The sequence below is a fragment of the Neovison vison genome, chromosome 3 (assembly GCF_020171115.1).
Source record: "Neovison vison isolate M4711 chromosome 3, ASM_NN_V1, whole genome shotgun sequence".
Lineage (NCBI taxonomy): Eukaryota > Metazoa > Chordata > Mammalia > Carnivora > Mustelidae > Neogale > Neogale vison.
The window spans coordinates 182099723-182122017 of NC_058093.1; the positions used below are offsets into that span (position 1 = coordinate 182099723).

The following is a 22295-nucleotide window of genomic DNA, read 5'->3' on the forward strand; positions in this document are numbered from 1 at the left end:
CCCTTCTTTCCTCTTGGAGGCCCCCCCAGGACGGACCTTGGGGAGTCTTGCTGAGGCAAGAGGAACTTGGGTGAAACAGGAGTCTTTGTGAAGATTTTAGGGGTGCCTGGTAACGTGGAGATGTTGATTCTCTTTTTCAGGGCATCTTTTATGACCAAAACCGTGCCTTGTGGAAATGAGCTTCATAAGTTCCTCATCTGGGACACTGCTGGGCAGGAACGGGTAAGTGTATGGGTTGTTGGCTTTCTAGGGAAAATACTGAGCCCGGTCGCCGAAGGAAGGTTTTTTTGTATTTGGCAAGACACTTGGTTGCAAGTGAGAGGAACCCAGCTTCAGTGATTTAATCAGAAAAGGAAATGTGCTCTTCCACTGTGTGAAAAATGTAGGGGGTCGCCCTCTTGAGTCAGGGCCAAGTTCAAGTCCTCCAAATGTATTGTCAGAGGCACCCTGCTCTGTCCCTGTTTCTCTGCTTGCTTCCTTCTAGACTGGCTTCATTTTTAGGCAGACTCCCATCCTTTTCTTCCCTAAGGGTGGCAAGGATGTCTCCATCTGTGACCCCAGGCCCGCATTCTGCCTCCTGAGGAGTCCCACAGACAATAGCTCCTTTTTTCTCCAAGTTATGCCCCATGTCTCATTGCCTGGTTTGGTCATGTGTTCCACTCCTGAACCTGACACTCTGTAGTAGTGTTCAAGGGGGATTTGGCACTCCTATTTGTAGGGCCCAGTAATACACTACCCCTAGAGGTAGGGGCTGCCATCAGCCCCATCTGATCCGCACCAGTGGGAAGTCCCGTAGACTTAGTTACCCAAGGAAAATCTGGATTCTTTTACTGGAAAATGGGACAGTGGACGTTGGGTTACCAGAAACATTCAATGACTTGTCTCATTCCTAATTCCTTTGATTTGCCAAAAATGTTGATGGAGAAGATTATTTAAGAAGCTCGTGTTTTTAGATTTTAAAAAGTGAAATGGTTACCAACACAGATTGTCTATAATAAGAGAGTGTAAGCACTGGAGCGTGTATTATCAAAGTTGAAAGGGGTGGTCCAGATAAGTGACAGGGATAACCACTAGCTTGTCTTCCATGGGAGCTTCCATCCTGCTCAAAACTTTCATAAGAGAAGGGCGCCTGGGTGGCTCAGTGGGTTAAGCCTTTGGCTCAGGTCATGATCTTGGGGTCCTGGGATGGAGCCCCGCTTTAGGCTCTCTGCTCAGGAGGGAGCCTGCTTCCCCATCTCTCTCTGCCTGCCTCTTTGCCTATTTGTGATCGCTCCCTCTCTCTGTCAAATAAATAAATAAATTCTTAAAAAAAAAAAAAACAAACTTTTACCAGAGCTAACAATTATGGAGTAAACTAGGTTGAGCAGACTCAAACTCACGTGTCACTTTCTCTACCGACCTATCCTATTCAAAGGTCAACACTTCCCCTTTTCCCACCCTTGCTCCACTCACTTCCTTTTTCTCCACAGCTCTTACCACCTTGTAATATGCTACTGAATTCCATTTTTGATTATCAATCCCTCAAAACAAGAGAACCCAGGGATAAAGCATCCTTTTCATTATCGGCTCCTAACTAGTCAAGTGTGTGTTTCTGTAACTTTAATTTTATATACCTCCCAACTCCAGCATTTGTAGATTAAGGCTACTAGAGTTTTAAAGATGTCTTTCTCCTTAATCAGGACGAATCTTCTGGCCTACAAACGCTAACCTCATTAGAACGTCTTCTGTTTCGCTGCTAAGTTGAGAGCACAGATTTGCACACACGAAGTCTCTACCGAGAGCACCTCTCTGTTAGTCCGCTGTGCCTGCTGACCTCTGAAATGAGAGGATGGATGCTAGGAGAAAATATCTACTCAGGGATCTCGTCTTTACATAGCTTCCTTTTTATCTACTATGTACGTATATTTGTAGTATGTAGATCTGCTAGGGCTTGGGGGTTTGGGGTTTGGTTTTTTGGTTATTAATTTAAACTTAAGCAGAGAAGCTTTCTTGCTCCCATTTTTACTTTTGGCCATGAAGTAGCTGCTTTTGCAGCCACTTTTAATGAACGTCAGTCAATTTTACCAAAAGACTTAGCCATACTAATGCTTCTACTATTGGTGGGTATTTCCCGAGGGCTAGCTGCATTCCATGCACTGTTCGCATGCCTTCCATGTACTGACAAACACCCTTAGTCCTCTCGCAGCACTCTGAAGTGGGGACTATTTTATCCCTCTTTATATGTGAGGTCACAGAGGGACAGAGAGGTTACATCACTTGCTCAAGGTCACACAGCCCATTAGGTGGAAAGCTGAAATCTGGATCCAGCACTCTGAAGTGGGGACTATTTTATCCCTCTTTATATGTGAGGTCACAGAGGGACAGAGAGGTTAAATCACTTGCTCAAGGTCACACAGCCCATTAGGTGGAAAGCTGAAATCTGGATCCAGCAGTCTGGGTCCTGAGCTTTGCTTTGTAGTTTTGTTCTGCTTAAAAAATCACACAAAAGCCATGCAGTCGAGAGTAAAATTATCCAAAAATCCCACCACCCAGATATCTCCACTGTTTTTTAAACTTAGTTTTTACGTTGAAGGATAATTGACATTACAATATTAGCTTCAGGTGTACATCGTAGTGATCTGATATTCTTCTACATTATGAAATGATCCCCGCAATAAGTCTAGTTTCCACTATTGACATTAGTGACCATTCTGCAGCTCTCTCACTATGCATGTGTTGGTAACTTCATATCAAAACGCTCAGGGTTCTTTTCTTCTTTTTTTAATTTTAAGATTTTATTTATTTGTCAGAGAGAGAGAGAGAGCAAGAGGGTGCGCGTACAAGCAGGCAGAGGCAGAGAGAGAAGCAGGCCCCCCACTGAGCAAGGAGCCGGACACAGGACTCGATCCCGGGACCGTGGGATCATGACCTGAGCCGAAGGCAGCGGCTTAACCCACTGAGCCACCCAGGCATCTCAAAGTGTTCAGGGTTCTTTATAACCTGCCATTTTCACTTGGTAATAATGGTGTTCCTGAAGAGAGATTTCTGTATAAGCTAAACAGAGTATTTGCCATGTCTTTACCTATTTTGATATAATTCAAGTAGGTGCTTTTGATGAAATTCGGTCCTCTAAAGTAACTACTATAGTTTGTAGCTTGCTCTTTGACCATCTTAAAGCAAAACAGCAATAGAAAATCATCCGTATGACCAGATTTCTAATTATTCTAATTGCTTTTCCTGAAATTTGACGGTTGGAGATGATAGACATCTGTGCCTATGTTGCAATGTATGTAATTTTTAAAAGATTAGTATTATATATGTTATTATATGGTACATATTGTATCATATACTATTTATTGTGTTATTGTATCAGAGTTATATATATTATTACTAGTATCTATTTTTGTAATTATTAGTATTATGTGTGGAAGGCCAAGTGCACACTTGTGCTTTAGGGAGGAGGGACTGACTTTTGGGTGATAAATTCAGGGGGATGCTTTTTAGAATTTAGATTTGTGGAGAGCGTGCAAGAAATGCCTGCACAGCCTTTGTGGTCATCGAACCCTCTAACCCTCGAAGGCCTGGTTTAGTTATCCTCAGGCCGTCCTGGTCTGCTCTCCCTCCATGCGGTCTTGCATCTCTCCAGTGATGGCATTTTCTCGGCCGTGCTAGTGGCTTGTTGCTGGATTTAATCGTGCTTGTAATGACGTTGCCTAATGTTGGAGCTAAAAATACCTTCCCGGCTGCTGCGTGTGCCTTATGCTATTTGTTCTGTCTCATTAATTGTTGGAGTCCAGCGTGCTCCATTATCCCTCCATATCCTTGTAGAAATTGGCTCCTGTACTTCTTAGTCTTCACAATTTTAAACAAACAAAATCTCCTTGGATTTATGATTTGATAAGATGAAGACATCGATTCTGTGTCCTCAAAGGGGGGTAATGTTCAGTACAGTGCTTTGCATGTGTTAATTACTCAGTATTTGTTTATTTGTGGAACTATCAAAACACTTCTGCCTAGCGTACACGATATTAATTCTGGACTACATTTGTGGCACAAATTCATAGTCTGGAAAAATCACTCTTCCACCTGAGTACGGGAAATATAAAAGGAGCCCTCTCTCTCTTCCTCCCTCTCTCGTAGAAGAGAGTGTTCATTCTTGATGTGCTGTCTTAATTAGGCTTTTCATTCAACTATACATGGCGGACATCCTGTGATCCTTTCAACGGCAAACAGTAATCCATAAACCACCTCTGTAAAAAAGTTTTTCAGATTCAACCATTTTCAATTAACCAAGTGATTGTTGAATCCAATTTTTTAGGAGCTTATCGTTTTCAAGATTTGTATATTCAGTTTTTTTGCTGTCAAGATGGGTGGAGTGGGGGCAAGAGTGCCATTGGAGTGCCCATGTTGTAGTGTTGGTGTGGGCTTTTGGGGTTTTTATCCTGTCCTCTAGGAATGAGTTGTTGTGCTGCTTTGTGATCTATGAGGAGAACTCAGCGGTAGGTCAGCAGATGACTCCTGTGAGCTCAGAGGAGCTCAAAATGGTCCCAGGGGAGAGAAAGGAATTTATCTGCCCAGCTTTGTCCTCCTGTCTCCCACTGACCAAGGTTTGTAATGGGGAGATGAGACTTCTGTCCTACTGTGTCAACACATCCATCTTTCCCTTTGGGTTTCCTTTTCACTCCCTTCTTTGCTTTTCCACATAAACTGGGGTCTAGAATATCCTCATTGTTATTAAAAATGTTTGGGGGCACCCAGGTGGCTCAGTCGGTTAAGTGGCTGACTCCTGATTTTGGCTCAGGTCACAGTCTCAGGGTTATGAGATCAAGCCCCACATCAGGCTCCATGCTGCGCATGGAACCTGCTTGGGATTCTCTCTTCCCCTCTGCCCTCCCCCGGAAAAGAAAGTCTCATCAATAGGAATTGCAGTCTCCACGATCTAGATGTGTGCTTCCAAGTCATTCTGTTTTTGCTTTAAAACACAATTGCAGGGGCGCCTGGGTGGCTTAGTGGGTTAAGCCTCTGCCTTCAGCTCAGGTCATGATCTCGGGCTCTGGGATCGAGCCCCACATTGGGCTCTTTGCTCAGCAGGGAGCCTGCTCCCCCCAGCCCCGCCTACCTCTCTGCCTACTTGTGATCTCTGTCAAATAAGTAAATAAAATCTTAAAAAAAAAAAAAACAATTGCAGTTCATAGGATAACTCCATTAAAATGTTCATATCTTGAAAGAATTCATGCTTCATTTTCTTGATCTGATCTGTGAGAACAATATTATTCTAAGAATCTAATATGAACAAATACGAACATCATCTCATTACCTTGTTTCACTTGGGTTGAAGTCGGTGTTATGGCTGTCTATCTGCCCTACTGCCTCAGAAAGAATTGTTGTATTTATAAAATTTGGGTTTCAAATGCTCCACAGTCACAAATTCCGCAAAGGTGAATTGATGGTTCTTTGGTTAGAATAAAAGCTCTCCTCTGACTCTAAAATATCTGGAGTTGACTATTGACTTCTGAAATCAAGTTCATCATTATATACTTTAAAAAAAAATTTTTTTTAAAAAGATTTAATTTATTTATTTCACAGATAGAGATCACAAGTAGGCAGAGAGGCAGGCAGAGAGAGAGAGGAGGAAGCAGGCTCCCTGCAGAGCAGAGAGCCTGATGTGGGACTCGATCCCAGAACCCTGAGATCATGACCTGAGCCTAAGGCAGAGGCTTAACCCACTGAGCCACCCAGGTGCCCCTCATCATTATATACTTTTTAAAGATGAAATTGGAGAACACATATGCAGACTGAAAAATAGCCCCACCCCCTCCAATACTTAGTAGGAATTATGGAGTTTTGAACTTAATGGTAAAAATGACATGATGCAAAGATTTGTGTAAGAAGGTATATAATTTTTAACTACTGTCTTTTTTGGGGTATTTAAAAAATTGATGGAACACTGAAAATGCAAGAAATGCTAAATAAGAACAATATTGAATACTGTATAGGACCTGTATGATCTAATAAAAGATGGAACTGCTGTTGAATTCTGCATATGATCTTAAATAAACAAGACTATCTAGAATTTAGAATACAATTATTTAGAATTTAGAATACTATTATTAACTATTTCAGGTGTTTAGTTAATAATGGCTGTGTGTGCTAATTCTTCTTCTTTTTTTAAATCTTTTTATTTAAAATTACTCTTATACTGGGGTGCCTGTGTGGCTCAGTCAGTTAAATGGCTGACCCTTGATCTCCACTCGGGTCTTGATCTGAGGGTTGTGAGTTCAAGCGCCATGTTGGGCTCCACAATGGGTATGGGGTCTACAGAAACAAAACCAAAAACTTATACAGAGCTCAGGGTGCCCGGGTGGCTCAGTGGATTAAAGCCGCTGACTTCAGCTCAGGTCATGATCTTAGAGTCCTGGGATGGAGCCCTGCATCAGGCTCTCTGCTCAGCAGGGAGTCTGCTTCCCTGTCTCTCTCTGCCTGTCTCTCTGTCTACTTGTGATCTCTGTCTGTCAAATAAATAAATAAAAGCTTTAAAAAATATATCACAGAGCTCTCTAGCTAAAGTGGCTCTGCCTCAAGCTGTGGGTCTTTCTGTGTGGTGGCAGAGGCTTGCTTGTTCATCCTGGGGTTAGAGAGGCAGTAGTACCTGAGGAAGCTCTCCTCGGTCGATGCAGAAGCACAAGCAGCGAGGCACAGACGCAAGGCCTCTTAATGCTAGGGTCTGACTGAGCCCATGACACATGGCCTACCTTCCATTGGCTGAGGCAAGGCATGTGGCTCAGCCCAAAGTCAAGTGACAGCGAGACAGGACCTTTAGAGGAAGTGAGAAACTACACTGGCATAAACAGCGGTTCACGCAGAGGTAAGCACTTAATTGTTGGTCATAATGTCGTCTGCCACAGGCTTCTACTAGATTCTCTCAATCTGTGTACTTCAGAGGCTCCACTTTGTGCGGTCTTGGACTTCTTTTCAGAGCCTACCTCAGTCTTTTCCCCACTGAGTTCTACTTTCACTCACTCTACAATGTTTCATCCAAAATGAATTTCCTGTGGAGAAATCTAAAACTGTAGAGATAATGTTTGCCCTCCTGTGGCTTTTGAGATACAGCGGATCCTTGAACAGCGTGAGGGTTAGGGGTGCTGACCCTCTACATAGCTGAAAATCCACGTACAACTTTGGACCCTCCCCAAAACATAACTACTGGTACCTACTGTTGCCAAGAAGCCTTCCTGAGAACACAGATTGTGTGCGATACATGTCATACACTGTACTCCTACCTTAAAGCCAGCTCTGGAAAAGAAAATGTTATTAGAAAATCGTAACAGAAAATGGGTTTACAGTACTGGACTTAGAAAAAAAAAAAACCTGCCTTTAAGTGGATTTGTGCAGTTCAAACCCATGTTCAAGGGTCCACTGTAGTATATTCATTACTTCCTGGTCTTTGAGATGGTCCCTTTCCATGTTTCTGAAAAGAGCCCAGTGAAGGGAGCTGTGGTGTGAAATTCTCTATTTACCTGTTCCTTGACAGGGGAACTCTTTTCCTGTCCACTCCTGCACCCGTTCTAGACTTGCTTGAAGCTTCGATCTCATCAGCTTTTTGTTTTCATTCCCTGTTTCCCTTGCGAAGCAGCAGAGCCATGCTTTCCTCTTTTTTGGATAATCCATCCCGGAGTCTTAGTGGTTGGAAAGAAAATGAACTTATAAATGCTTTTATCTGCATTTGTTTCTGTGGGGATTATCAGCATGTAGGGTATTCCCTCTCTTTTGGAGAAGCAGCTTTATTGAGGGATGCCTGGGTGGCTTGGTCTGTGAAGTGTCTGCCTACAGCTCAGGTCATGATCCCAGGGTCCTGGGATCAAGCCCCGAGTCACGCTCCCTGCTCAGCAGGAAGCCTGCTTCTCCCTTTCCCTGCTGCTCATGTTCTTTCTCAAATAAATAAATGAAATCTTTTAAAAAAAAAAAAAAAAAGGGAAAAGAAAAACAGGGGCGCCTGGGTGGCTCAGTAGGTTAAGCCTCTGCCTTCAGCTCAGGTCATGATCTCAGGTCCTGGGATTGAGCCCCCCATTGGACTCTTTGCTCAGCAGGGAGCCTGCTTCCCCTACCCCCTGCCTGCCTCTCTGCTACTTGTGATCTCTCTCTGTCAAGTAAATAAATAAAATCTTTAAAAAAAAATACAAACCCACCTTTAATGAGATATAATTCACAGACCATACAATTGACTCACTTAAAGGATACAGTTCAGTGGACTCTAGTATGTTAAGATTGTACAACTGTTGCCACAATTAATTTTAAACCCATTAATAGTCATTCCCCATTTCTTCCTAAGTCCCCCAGCCCTTGGCTGCTTTCTGCCTCTAGATTCACCTACTTTGGACATTTCATATAAATGGAATCATGCTGGGTGTTTTGAGGACTGGCTTCTTACACTTAGCATAATGTTACCAATGTTCATCCACACTGTAACTTGAATCAGTGCTTCTTTCTTTTTCTTGGCTGACTAATACTCCATTCTATGGATGCCATACATTTTGTTTATCCATTCATCAAGTGATGGACATTTAGATCGCTTCCACATTTGGGCTCTTTGAGTAATGTTGCTTTAAGCATTTACATATAAGTTTTTATTTATATAGCTTTATTTGTTCTTTAATCTCTTGGGAATATATCTGGGACTGAAATTGATGGGTCTTCTAGTAATTCTATGTTTAGTATTTTGAAGATCCACCAAACTTCTCCAAAGTCACTGCACCATTTTATATCCCTACCCACAATGTACAAGGTTCTGCATTCCCACCAACACTTGTCTTTGCCAGACTCAGGGTTATTCCTATACGTTCTTCTAAGAACTTCATAGTTTCAGCTCTTGCCTTTAGCTCTATGATTCATTTGTTATAATTTTTGCATATCTTGTAAGGAGGGGATTCAACTTTACTCTCCATGTGTTGCTATCATACAAAATCAGTTGTCCCAACACAGTTTGTTGAAAAGATTATTCTTTGTCCAAATTGATTTTCTTGGCACCTTTGTTGATGTGATAATCAGTTGACCACGAATGTGTGGTTTAATTCTGGACTCAGTTCTCTTTCTTTGATCTAATTTTTACCCTTCTGCCGATACCACGGTGCCCTGATTGCTGCAGGCTTTGCAGCAAGTTTGAAAATTAGGAAGTATGAGTCCTCTACCTTTGTCCTTTATCAAGATTGTTTTGGCTATTCTGCGTCCCTTTCATTTCACAGGAATTTTAGGATGGGAGTTTACATTTTTGCAAAAACTCCAGATGTATTTGTTAGGGATTATGTTAAATCTATAGATGAATATGAGGTCACCTACTCCTTAAGCCTTTAAGTTATAAGTGATAAGCAAGTTGCAAGCTGTTTTCATCTTTAATTGTGGACCGGAAGTATAACTTTGACCTCAGAATGGTACCTAAAGAAAAAATTCTGAATACATGTTAAATCTTTGAAATGTTAAAATGTGTTTCCTCTAACAAATTCATATAGAACTCTAAATAAGGTTATATTTGTGAAGTGATCACTTACAATTTACCAAAATATTACTCGATTTGAACTGCATGATACTTGACTGAATTATGTTTTTTTAAAAAAATGAACCTATCGGGACACCTGGGTGGCGCAGTTGGTTGGACGACTGCCTTCGGCTCAGGGCGTGATCCTGGAGTCCCGGGATCGAGTCCCACATCAGGCTCCCAGCTCCATGGGGAGTCTGCTTCGCTCTCTGACCTTCTCCTCGCTCATGCTCTCTCTCACTGTCTCTCTCAAATAAATAAATAAAATCTTTAAAAAAAAAAAAATGAACCTATCTTCAAAATAGTATTAATTGTCGCTGACTTAGTTTTTTTCAGCAGTATTATCTAATCCAGGACCAGACTTTATTACTTTAATAGATACTATTCAAGACAGTTTGACAATATGCTGAAATCCATTGATTCAAAGGCTTATAGTGACTCTCGTAGTGAGTGTACAGACTTCCTTCCCCCCAATTTTAAGATGTTTCATGCACTCCAGAAAATAATATGATAAGTATATTAACACCACCAAGATTTGTTTACTCTTTGCTTGTTCCTGGTTGGGGTGCCTGACTCAGTTGGTTAAACATCTGTCTTCAGCTCAGGTCATGATCCCGGAGTCCGGGGATCGAGTCCCACATGGGAGCTCCCTGCTCAGTGGACAGCCTGCTTCTCCCTCTGCCTGCCGCTCCCCCTGCTTGTGCGTGCTCTCTGTCAAATAAATAAATAAAGTCTCAAAAAAAAAAAAAGGGAATTTTCCTGGGAGCTGGGTACCCGAAGAAGGCAAACTCCCACTGATGCCCTCCAGAAGCCAATGGCTTAGTGGGTTGTGGAACCATGCTGGTGTTCGTCTCCTTGGTCCTTAATTTGCAAGCCCTCCCAGGCTCCTACAGGGACAGGAGGACATATGCAGAGACAGCTGAGAGGCAGCCAAGCCAGGCTGAGGCTGAAATGCCCCCGTGGGTCCCTGAGAAAGAAAAGAGAACTAAGGCAGCAGATAGCTGAGGTCAAGTTGGGGCTTGACAAACATCAAAAGAAACTTTTTTTGGCTTTCTTTCCTTCTTTCTTCGGGGCCCCAGACTCTGTGGTCAAGAGAGTGGTTCTCTTTTCATCAACTGTGACCAAAGTCAGAGGAAAATTTGACCTTTGGATGTCCTTGAAGAATGGGGCCTGTTAGAAACTCAGAATGAGGTGTTCTTTGTTTCCTTCTTGCTTGCCCTGCGGCCTTTGGCAAAACAGGCCTGGCTCCAAGCGGCAGCAGCAAAAAGCACAGGCAGACTCTGCTCCTTACCCATGGCTGGAGGGAAATTACTTCGCCCTTAAACCTTTCCCACACCCACAAGAGAATTTACCTTCAGTGGAAGAGGGTCAATCCCTGGTTTTGCTTTCCTTCTCCGCCTATCACAAGAGAACACTGCTTTTATTGATTGATTTATTTTTAAAAGATTTTATTTATTTACTTGACAGACAAATCACAAGTAGGCAGAGAGACAGGCAGAGAGGGGGAAGCAGGCTCCCTGCTGAGTAGAGAGCTCGGAACTTGATCCCAGGACCCCGAGGCCATGACCTGAGCTGAAGGCAGAGGCTTAACCCACTGAACCACCCAGGCGCCCGAGAATGCTGCTTTTAATCAGTACGCATTGACGTCCTGATTGGGAAAATATTCCTCCTTGCCACACTCCACTCTTGTCACTCCCCCTCAAAAGGAAAACCCGATGAAGACTGTGTAGTAAGGAGACACACAGAAGCCTGCGAATCTAATAAAAGCTGTTAAAAATGAGGTAAACAGTTCCTCGGATAGGACTGTGCCCTGTCATCTCCTTTTAGAAGAAGCCTCAGGAATCCCCTACAGCTAAAGAGGTCCAGGGATGTTTAAAACTCGGTGGCAGAAGCTGTGGAAGGAAAGGGTGACTGTGGCATTCGAGTTGGGGTGTCCGATGGCAGCAGGGTCCAGAGTCACCATTGTGGGCAGGCCCGGTTTCCAGAGGTGTCCTGTTGGGGCCTGTTGGCGTCATTTAGGAAATTAGGAGATGGGGGGAGAATGCCACTGGCGGGAAAGAAAGAGGAAGGACATGTCCATGTATTAAAATAAATTTAGTAAGTCCTAAGGGAAACTCCAAGCACTAGTGCCCTCAAGCCTGTGCGATGGGAAGGCCGGAAGTGAGGGAGAGGAAATGGGGAGTGGACAGACAGGAACAGCAGAGAGGGTAGCCTCAAGCATCAAGTCTTACAAAGCAAGAATGAGCTTCTCCTGCTCACAAGTGGCCCCGGCCCCTTGGTCCCGTAGCTCCCTCTCTGTCACAGTCGACCCACTGTGGTCCTTTATGCCCTGGTAGGTCTCCCTTCCTCCAGGCCTGCCTGCACTGCCCCCCTGGGCGGTGGGGGGAGGGTGGGCGGTGACAGGAGTGTTCTGGGAGGGAGGGCCATGCCACCAGGGGAAGATTCTTCACAAGTCAGGCAATGACATTTTCCTGGTGTGTATTTTGGTCTGGGACGGCCTAAGTAGCTTCTAATTATGAAGCATTGTCTGTGCCTCCTGGGTTGAGGCCAATTTCCGTTCTCCTACTCTCTGCGGGCAAAGACTGCGCTGAGGAAGAAGAAGCTAAGAAGCACTTTATCTGGCTGTGTTTTTCTCCCCTCTCTCCCCTGCCCCCACCCCATTCCAGCCTCTCCCTCCCCACTCCTCCCCCCTTCGCTTTTTACTTTCTTGCATCTAATTTCCTAAGTCTGGTTCAAATACAGACCAAGCCCGTGAATGTCATTCGTGACAAGGGAATTAGGCACATGGACTTCGTTTAATAACAAAAGAGCGTGCTCCTGAGGTGCCAAAGGACGTTTCTAAGCAGGAACAGCTGGAGTGTCCTTAGAACACAGAGCTGGCTGTTTGGAGGCGGTTATCCCCAGAGCGGCCCCTTTGAAGGCGGCCTGACTCCACTCCTCTTCTTCACCTTCTGTTTGTTTCCTGGGGCTGCTCCAACAGATCCCTCGCAGCTCCCTCCCAGTTCTGAAAGTCAGGAGTCCGAGGAGGGCTTACCAGGCCAAGAGCAAGACGTAGGTAGTGCTGTGTTCCTTTCTGGAGGCTTTGGGATAGAATCCGTTTCTGGCCTTTCTCAGAGGCTGCCCGCATCCCCTCGTTTGTGCCCACATCCCTCCTTCCATCCTCAAGGCCAGCGCAGAGCCGTCTCCCAAGCTCTCTGACTCTCTTGCCTCCCTCTGCCGTTGCTGAAGACCCTGATGCTGCTGTTGGACACTGTACGATCATCTCCCCATCTCAAGGTCAGCTGTCAGCACTCTTTCTTTTTTAATCTTTTCTTAACTTTTTACTGACATATACTTTTAACAGAATAAAAGGCACAAATTGTAGACATTAATTATACGTTTGTTGAGTTTCAACAATTGTATATACCTATGTACCCACAATCCCAATCAAGATAGAAGACATTTATACTATCTGAAAAAGACCTACTTGCCTCCTTTCATTTAATTTTCCCCAGAAAGAAATCACTTAAAAATTAATAAACTTGGGACGCCTGGGTGGCTCAGTTGGTTGGGCAGCTGCCTTCGGCTTAGGTCATGATCCCAGCGTCCTGGGATCGAGTCCCACATCGGGCTCCTTGCTCGGCAGGGCGCCTGCTTCTCCCTCTGTCTCTGCCTGCCACTCTGTCTGCCTGTGCTCGCTCTCTCTCCCTCTCTCTCTCTGACAAATTAAAAAAAAAATTAATAAACTTTATTGTTTAAAGCAGTTTTAGGCCACAGCAAAATTGAAGGGGAAAATATAAAGATTTACCATATACCCTTGCCCCCACCCATGCAAAGCTTTCCCCACTGTCAACATCCCACAGCTGTCCGCACTCTTAATTCCATTAACAACCTCAAGGCCCCCTTGCCATGGAGCATAACATATTTACGGGTCCCAGGGATTAAGATATGGACATCTTTGGGGATTGTTGTTCTACCTTCCACCGCCCTAGAACAGTTCCCATCATGTACCGGGTGATCAAGAGATACTTATTGAATGACTGAATATGTTTAGTATAAGACCGTATCAGCATTACATCAATTTATGCAGCATTTCATTTCGGGGAAGCAACTGAGGAATGGAAAGGGTGTGGAATTTGGAGTCAGAAGAGCTGTGTTCAAGGGCAGGTTATAGCCTTTAAGAGCTGTGTGTCTGTGGGCAATTTACTGAACCATTTGGAGCCCAGTTTCTCATCTGTAAAATGGGAACAGTTTTACCCAGCTCACCTGCCTTCACAGGGTTATTGATTCATCACATGTGTTCCGCCCTTACGTGTTTCTTGAGCCCCTGCTATGGCCCAGAGTGGGGGTCAGGAAGGGATCTCAGAGGACATGGCTGTTGAAAAAGGTGTGAATGAAAGGTGGGCATGAGGATGTCTAGCAGAGGTGGGTCTAGTCTGGAGAAGGCCTATGGGACAACCCTGAGGGCTCCATGTGGCTGGGTGTTTAGGGAGCGGGGAGGAGGCCAGGGGCTGGGGAGAGAGGGAGGGAGGCCGGGCCGAGTGCCAGAATGACACCATAGGACAGACTTTGGATTTTCTGCCTAGTAAGTTAGAAGGATTTTGAAAAATGACACCATTTGACTTTGTTGGAAGAAAAAAACCACTCTGCTTTACAGTTAACAGAATATGACGTCAAGTGTTTGCTTCTGAGGATTCCAGTGGCGGGGGTGGGTGGGAGGGGAGGTGGAAACATGCCAGGGACCATGTGTTCGGGCTGATCTTGAGACTAGGAGATGAGAGCATGGGCGCGCGTTGTACCATACTCTCTTCTTGTGCGTATGGTTGAAAATTTCCACAATTAAGAAGTCAAAAATAGATTCTATGTTATGTGTAAATAACATAACTCACAAGTTAAAAACAGGAACCTTACTTAGATACTACAGTATCTAAGTACTCCAGTGGAAACTTCCAGATATCCAGTCAAAGGAAAGATGGGTCTGGAGGCTGCTCTCGGTGATCATGGCACAGAGGCCTGGGTGCACGGCGCTTTGGGGGGGTGAATGAAACCACACACCTGAGAATGTGTTTTGTGTGACTCTGATCTCTTCCCAGCAAGCTGCTTTCACAGACTCAAGGAACTCCTTGTGGGTGCCCAGGAAGGCAGGCTTTCCTGGGGGCACCATGGTGGTGGGGCTGTAGGACGGAAGGGTACCACCGCTGGGGAGCACTGGGTTTAGGCCTCTGCTTTGAGGCCCATAGGCCAACGTCTGTCCTGCTCTGGGAGTAATCCCAGGTGATGTTTGTTTTGCAGTCCCATTCTGCAGGGAGACCTCTTTCAAGGACGGGATGTTTACTGTGAACAGGAGGGCTGTATGCAGATGGGAGAGATCAAATCTACCTGAGCAGAGTATGGAGAGAGGGAGACTCATGACCAACCCTCATGGCTTTTCCTTCCCGTGAATGGAGACTGTGTGCGATGAGAAACACAGATAGCTTCTGGACAGGGTGGGGCAGAGTTCTGGACTTGGAGGCAATTCCTCTGGCTTGCTAGCAGACAGGAAGAAGAGTTGAGATTCTCTGTAGTTGGGTATTACGTGGGTGGGAAGAAATGTATTTCTACCTCATTTCAAAACCTTGACTTTTGTCTTACACATTATTCTGAGGATGAGAATACGCCAGTTCTTTACCTCGTCTTTTCTCAAAACACAAATCTGTGCCCTTCCCACCAACACCTTATGTTGTGGAAGGATGTTTGGATTTGTGTTGTATCATCGTCTCCCCAAGGAGGTTTGCACTGTTCCTTGTCAAAAAGGAGTCCACCGGAGGTCAAGTTACCTCTAAAACCCAGCTTTCTCCTGGTGCTTTTGCTTCAATGCCCTGACCCCTGAATGCCAAGGAAACTCTTTGTCTTTAATTAGCAAATTGAAAGAAGAAAGAAGGGGTGTGTGTGTGTCAAAATCTTTTCTCACTCTAAAGTAGTGTATCCTATTAAAATGTTTTTTAAAACAATCTGGACATATTATATTAAGTGGTGCTCTGCCTATCACGGTATTATTCAGAAATAACTGTTAATAGTCCCAGCCCTTTTTCTCTTCACTTCTACCTACTATTGGATTTAAGGACATCAGAGTGGGTCTATTAAATAGGACTTATGCTTCTCCGTGGAAAGAGAGGGTCTGTGTAGACACCAGAAACGTTCTTCTGAATGGCACAGAAAGAACATTCAGTAATGGTTTTTCCATTCAGCTTTTGCCAGCTGAGAATGTTGGGAATGTCAAGAATTTTCCTCTACCACTTCCCTCTTTGTTTGAATCCTGTGGAACCACGGGATATGTTTTGGCTTCTGCCCTTGACTGATGCTATCCCTAACCCACTTCGAACTTAAAAGTATATAAACAGGGGCGCCTGGGTGACTCAGTGGGTTAGGCCCATAGCCTCAGGGTTCTGCAGGTTGTGAGAATTTCACTGTGTGCTGGCACTGGATACAGACCAGCCTGGGTTCTCCCAGGGACAGCGCTGTCTGAAAATCGTTACACGTGACCCATTCCTCCATGTTCCTGGACTTGATGCAAGAGCGGCCTGGCTTGGATAATTCTCATGTGGGGAGGCAGAGCTCAGCTGGAGCCTGTCCTTGTTTGGAAAATTCGTGGGTTTTCCACTACTGCTCATTCTTGACATGCAGAATTTTTGCTGCTATGGAATTTATGATGCCACAAACCTGCATTTAAGGAATTTTGCCTGAAGCAGACTGGGTGGTCTGGAGGATTCAGATATTTCCTGGAATAAGACTTTCCACAGTGAGCTGAACAGTGTGTGCATGGGATGGGAAGAAAGGAGGCCTCTGTTGTAGGTAATGCACTTGGAGGAATCGAGTGCAGGGCGAAGGAAAAAGAGGTTCCATTTGAAGTCTCCCTTACCTTGGCCATGAGTAACATCACAGAGCTGGAAAAACCTTAGTTACCACCACTCACCCCACCTCCACTGTTATCTGATCTGAAAATATTGGGGTTTGCAGCCAATGGTCAAGAGTGAATTCTTGAGGTATCTTCGATGTAAACAGGGTAGTTTTGTTAAAACACGGGACAAGACCTATAGGCAGGAAGAAATGAACTGGGGTCAGGAAGAGTGGCTATTTATATACTTTTAAGTTCGAAGTGGGTTAGGGATAGCATCAGTCTCTAAGGAATCTGGAAGCAAGGACCTTGGAGGGTTAGCTGTTCTTAGGAAAAGGTCATTTACTACTAGTGATACTTTAGTCATGGGTCCCTTCAGATGTGTATCAGTGGGCCATATGCTTGGAGGATGATTGCTAACACATACTTTGGGGGCGTGTAGACATAAAGGAAATTTCCAAAGGAATTTTTATATGTGAAAGGAAACTTACAGGATCCTGGAGGTCAGGCTAATGTTAAGCTAAATTATTAACACCCAGACCGTTGAGTCCTTAGAGGAAGGTCACTCTGCCTGTCTCAAGGACGTGTGTAAATTGTAAGGAGATAGAATTTTTTTCTTTTGCTTTTGCTTTTGTTTCCCACATCACTACCTGCATTTTACCAGAATAGAGCCAGGCTCTATTAGACTCCCTAGATCTCGTCATGCTTTGCCTTTAATGTGGGTTCTGAGCATACTAGGTCTCAAGATGTTAATAAATATTACTTGAACAAAGGTAAAAAAAAAAAAATCAATTGAGACGTCTGAGTTAAAACCAAAACAAATAGATTTCTTTACTACAGAAATTTTCAGAGCCTTTAATACACTAATAAGACTTCACAAATCTCCAGGGGGACATTATTAGGTAAAGTGTTTCTGAAACTTATTTGGCTAAGAAATGTTTTTGTTCCAAAAAGTACCTCATAAACGTAGGGTTCAGTAGAAGACCCTTGGGAAATACCAGACTGTGCCCCTTATGTCTCATGCCGTCTCTTGTTTTTCAGAAACGTGAGTTTCACTGCTGCCTGGCAGTCCATTGCATGGCTAAGGGCAAAGTATGAAGAGACGTAGATTCAGAGGGAGTCTAGACAAATTTACTTTTCTGGTCCCTGATGGCTAGACATTGAAATAGGTTCCAGTTTTTCTGCATGACTGATAGTTCTGGAGTGAAATCTGGTTACTTTGTGACCATCTCTGACCATTCCCTTCAGAAGCGCAATCCTTGAATCGGTGTATGAACATTTTCTTGCTCTTGCTATTCATTGTTTCGTTGCTTTCCAGAAAGGTTATGCCTCTGTCTCCCAGTTCCTATAGTGGGGACAGGGTTATCATCCATCTGTAAAAGCTGAGAAGTCTGAGAAGGTTGAATGAGACTGTTCCCTTCTCTTTTATTCTGTAGACACGCAATCTTTAAAAATACACAGTTGCACAACACCAAGTACACGAACAGCCATTTCTTTTGAGGGTCAGATTTGCTTTTCACAATTCCCTGTGCTTTTTCTAAATAAGTAAATGTCACTGGAGAGTCATCTGAGTACTCTAATTTTTAGTATTCTAGATATTTTGTTGGGTAGTTAGGGAAGAAGGAATTTTGAACTGATATCTGTCCTGCTAAGTTTTGAAGAATTCTTCAAGGTGAGATTTAAAAATTACAGCAAGCTCCCGTGATTGTAAAACTGTGTTTCTAGAAGAATCTTTTAGGTGAGTATTTTCATCAGTCTTAATTTGGGCTCTACGGAAATTGAATTACGTCATGTTGAGTATTGAAGTCAGTTGTGGTGCTTTTGTTTTTATGTTTGTGTGGGGAAGAGTATACACATTGTAAACTAGAAGTGATTTATCTTTTTGTCCTCCACAAATATTACCCTTTGGTCAATGCATTATTGGGTTTAGGACTAGAGACGAACTTTCAACTCGTTAAAACCCCCAAGTCCCCGGCAATAAAGTCATTTAAGTGGCTTCACCAACAGATTTATTTCAGAATGATTCCATTTGGAGGAAGGAAGGAACAAGTAATGCATTATATACAAAGATCTATTCAATAATCCATGAGTCCTGCACACCAGCGACCATTTCAGATTCAGCTCATGGTATTATAGCTGAAAATGACTCTGTCTTAAGAAGATGTTCACAATTTACTCTTCTCTGTGCTTGAGTCCACGAGTATCTTGATTTTTGAGATGTAAATTTTGTACCTACGTGCTGTGTTTAAGTGGACCTTTCTTATATGGAAGCTATTTTGAAAAAAAAAAAGGGCATTTTATGTAATTGGGCTGAAGGACACTTTATATGCATTCCTTACCCTTAGCAAAGCAGGAATGTTTCAAAAATACATTGCTTTTTCCTCCCTTTGGGCAAGAATTCTGATTTTATTTTCTATATGTGGAGTGGATTGCCAAAGGACGGATTAAAAATAGATTTATTGATGCCTAACAATTACAACAAACACACAGTGTTGGGTAGTGAATATGCAAGGCAAGCATGGTAAATGGCCCGCTGTCCTCCAGTGAGTCCTGGCAAGAGGCCAAGGGCCGTCAGCTGGGAACTCCTGGGTTCATCCTGAGCCCCATCCAACCCATTCCCTTTTATGAAAACCACAGAGGCACCAAGAAGATTTCTGCTCAAGGCAGACGCTTGCACAAGGGCTAGGAGTTAAGAAAGAGCCTGCTTCCTTCCACACTCTTGAGAGTGCGCCACAAGCCTTCCTCAGTGCATTAAAAGGGAAATTGTGGGAACCGATGTGCTTCACATTTCCAAATAGGATCATTTCAGTTTGTCAGGTCTTTATTTGGCGATCAGTATTCCGGGAGAAATAAACATGAATGAACGGTGGTTCTGTTGTTCGCTGGGAAAGCTTCAGGATCCATCCTTCCTTACCCCCCTGCTCCTTATCCTACTCTCCAATAAAAATGGCTGCTTTTGCTTTTTTAACTTGAAAACCTATTTTATTTTTGAAAAAAAAAAAAACATTGTAAACATTTGTGCTATGTATAATGCCATGTATAGTGCTCTTTTAAGAAAATTGTGCATATCACTAGAAATCCCACATGAATATTTTGAGAAACATTGTTGTAACTGTACACACAGTCAAACCCACTCACATTTTACCCTAAATCATAGGATGCTCCATAGGCTGCTTTGAGATGTTTTTTATTCTGTCAACAGTATGTAACCTTTTCCTGTACATGAAAATCCCCATCATCGTTTTAATTATTGCAGGCTATTCCATTATACCCAGAGACCATTAATGGATTATCTATGGTGAACCGTTAGGGGGTTTTCAAATATTTGCTCCCATGTATAACACAAGGATGAGGTTCTTGGTGTGTGTGACGATCACTCCAGTATACGTTCCTGTCAGTGGAATTGCTGGGTCAAACAATATGCACATTTAAACTTTTGATATATATTATCAACAGTGGCTTTTAAAGAAAGTCTTTCTTCTTTAAAAGAAAAAGTGATATATTTAAAGTGTACAACATGATGGCTTGATGTACATAGATAAAGTGAAATTATTACTAGAGTCAAACTAGTTAACATACCTTCTCACAATTATCTATTCCTTTTTGTAAATGACCAAAGCACCTGAAATCTACTCTTTTGGCAAATTTCCAGAATCAATACAATATGATTAAGCAGTCACCACGTGTGTTGTTTCTAGAACTTATTCACCCTTTGTAACTGCAACTTTGTACCCTTTCACCAACATTTCTGCAATTCCTTCCCTTCCCTACTCCTGTTAACCACCCTTCTACTCTCTCCTTCTGTGTATTTGACTTTTTAAGATTCCATCTATAAGTGAGATCATGCAGTTTTTTTCTTTCTACACCTGGCTTCTTTCATTTGGCTTAATATATTTTAGATTCATCCATGTTGCTGCAAACGGCAGGATTTCCTTTTTAAGTGCTGGGTTGTATTCCATTGTATATATAGACACGCACTGCACTTTCTCATTCATTCATTCATTAGTAGGCACTTAGGTTGTTTCCATGTCTTGTGCATTGTGAATAAGGCTGTGATGCATATGGAAGTGCAGATATCTTTTCGAAGTACTTGATTTCATTTCTTTTAGGTATATACCCAAAAAGGGAATTTCTGGATCACATAGTTGCATGTTTTTTGTGGACCCTTCGTACTCTTTTCTACAGTGGCTCCACCAATTTATATTCCCAATGGTGCATCGGGGTTTCCTTTTTTCACCAATATTTGTTATCTTTTGGCGTTTTGGTAATAGCCATCCTAACAGGTGTGATATCTCATTGTGATTCTGATTTGTATTTCTCTGAAGATTAGTGATGTTGAGCATCTTTTTACAAGAAGGTTTTTTTAAAAGAAGATTTTATTTATTTGAGAGAGGCAGAAAGCTTGAGAGAGAGAGAGAACATGCACAAGTAGGGGGAGGGGCAGAGAGAAGCAGGCTCCCCACTGAGCAGGGATCCTGACCCGGGGCTTGAACCCAAGACCTTGAGATCATGACCTGAGCCAAAGGCAGACATTTAACCAACTGAGCCACCCAGGTGCCCAAAGAAGGTCTTAAAACACATTCCCATGTAACATGTGGGAGTGGCCCCCTGCCCAAATCCAAACCAGCAATGGATATAATAAATCTATTTGATATTTAATAAATTAATACATGCCTCTTCATTGCCTTTATTTTCATTTCTTTTAGCATAATTGAATGTTTTAAAAAAATATTTATTGGTAATTTCCGTCTCTTCCCCGGAGATTTATCTATGTCTATCCTTTGTCTATTTGTCTGTTGGGCTATCTCTTACTTCTCAGCTTTCAAAACCTTTCCACGATATAGTCTTCAAATGCATTCAAAGAGCTATTCTTCAAAATAGACATAGAATGTCTTTGTATCCTCAGCTTAATTATCTCTCCTCTTTTGGGATAAAGGATTCTATCCCAAAAGTGAGTGGTGAACCTTTTAGTGACCAGTGAGCCGTGCTTTGCTCACGTTCTGGAATGGAGCTTGTCTGTGTCACTGTGTGCCTTTGAGGGACAGCAGCCGTGCAGGCTGAGGGCGGGTTTCGGAGTCGCCCTTGCTCAGTGGCCCTCATTAAGGACTCAGTGAGGGTCTTGTGATCTGTGTCAGTCTCCTTTTGTCCTCCCCTTGGCAAACATCTTTTTCTTACCAGTGAAAAATTCTAATGAGATTGCCCTGGGTCAGTCATATTAGATAAGTAATGAGCGGCAGAGAAAATAAAATTCATAGAAGAGGAACATTTAAAATAAAATTTATTCTTGGCCTTTGCCCAAAAGTGAATTTCACGGTCTGTTGGCCACAAGCACATGTGTGGTGGAGGGGGAGAATTTATTGCCTAATAGGGTTCCTGGGAAAATTCTAGGGGGAATTCGGGGATCCTGTAGGGATAATGTAGCAGGAAAATCTTATATTTAATTTGGGGTTGCATAAAATGTGTTGAATTTGGCCTAAAACTATGCATTGTTCTTAAACAGTTTCATTCACTGGCTCCCATGTACTATCGTGGTTCTGCTGCCGCTGTCATAGTATATGATATTACCAAACAGGTAAGAAAATAAAAGCCCTTTAAAATTTTGATGCCTTGTATGTTGATTCTCTGTCTTAGAAAGACCAAAGCGGAGGCTTGATGGCCTGAGTCTTGCCAGTAGCCTGGAATGGGATTTCATAGCATGGTAGGCAGAGGTAATCACCATATATTGAGTTTATCAACCTATATGCAGTGGAGCATTTCAGATTTATTGGCCAAATTAAATAAACAACAATGATCATTTATTTTTAAAATTGACTGTCTGTTCGTCATAGAGGCAAGGTCATGCCTGCCAGTACAGCTCTGTGAAACGTCAGCTTTTCAGGAAGAGGGAAATTATTTTTAAGTCCTGCATGTTTTGTAATTATGGAATGCTGATTT

At 43.1% G+C, this 22295-nt stretch overlaps 1 protein-coding gene across 1 annotated transcript in view; it reads left to right on the plus strand.

The window, feature by feature from the left end:
* The window catches only part of RAB31 (RAB31, member RAS oncogene family), a 129740-nt gene that overhangs the window by 65260 nt on the left and 42185 nt on the right, over positions 1-22295 (plus strand). The window contains exons 3-4 of the mRNA XM_044243410.1: positions 141-222; positions 21862-21933. Coding sequence (XP_044099345.1) covers positions 141-222; positions 21862-21933 — 154 coding nt within the window. The remainder of the gene's footprint in view (positions 1-140; positions 223-21861; positions 21934-22295) is intronic.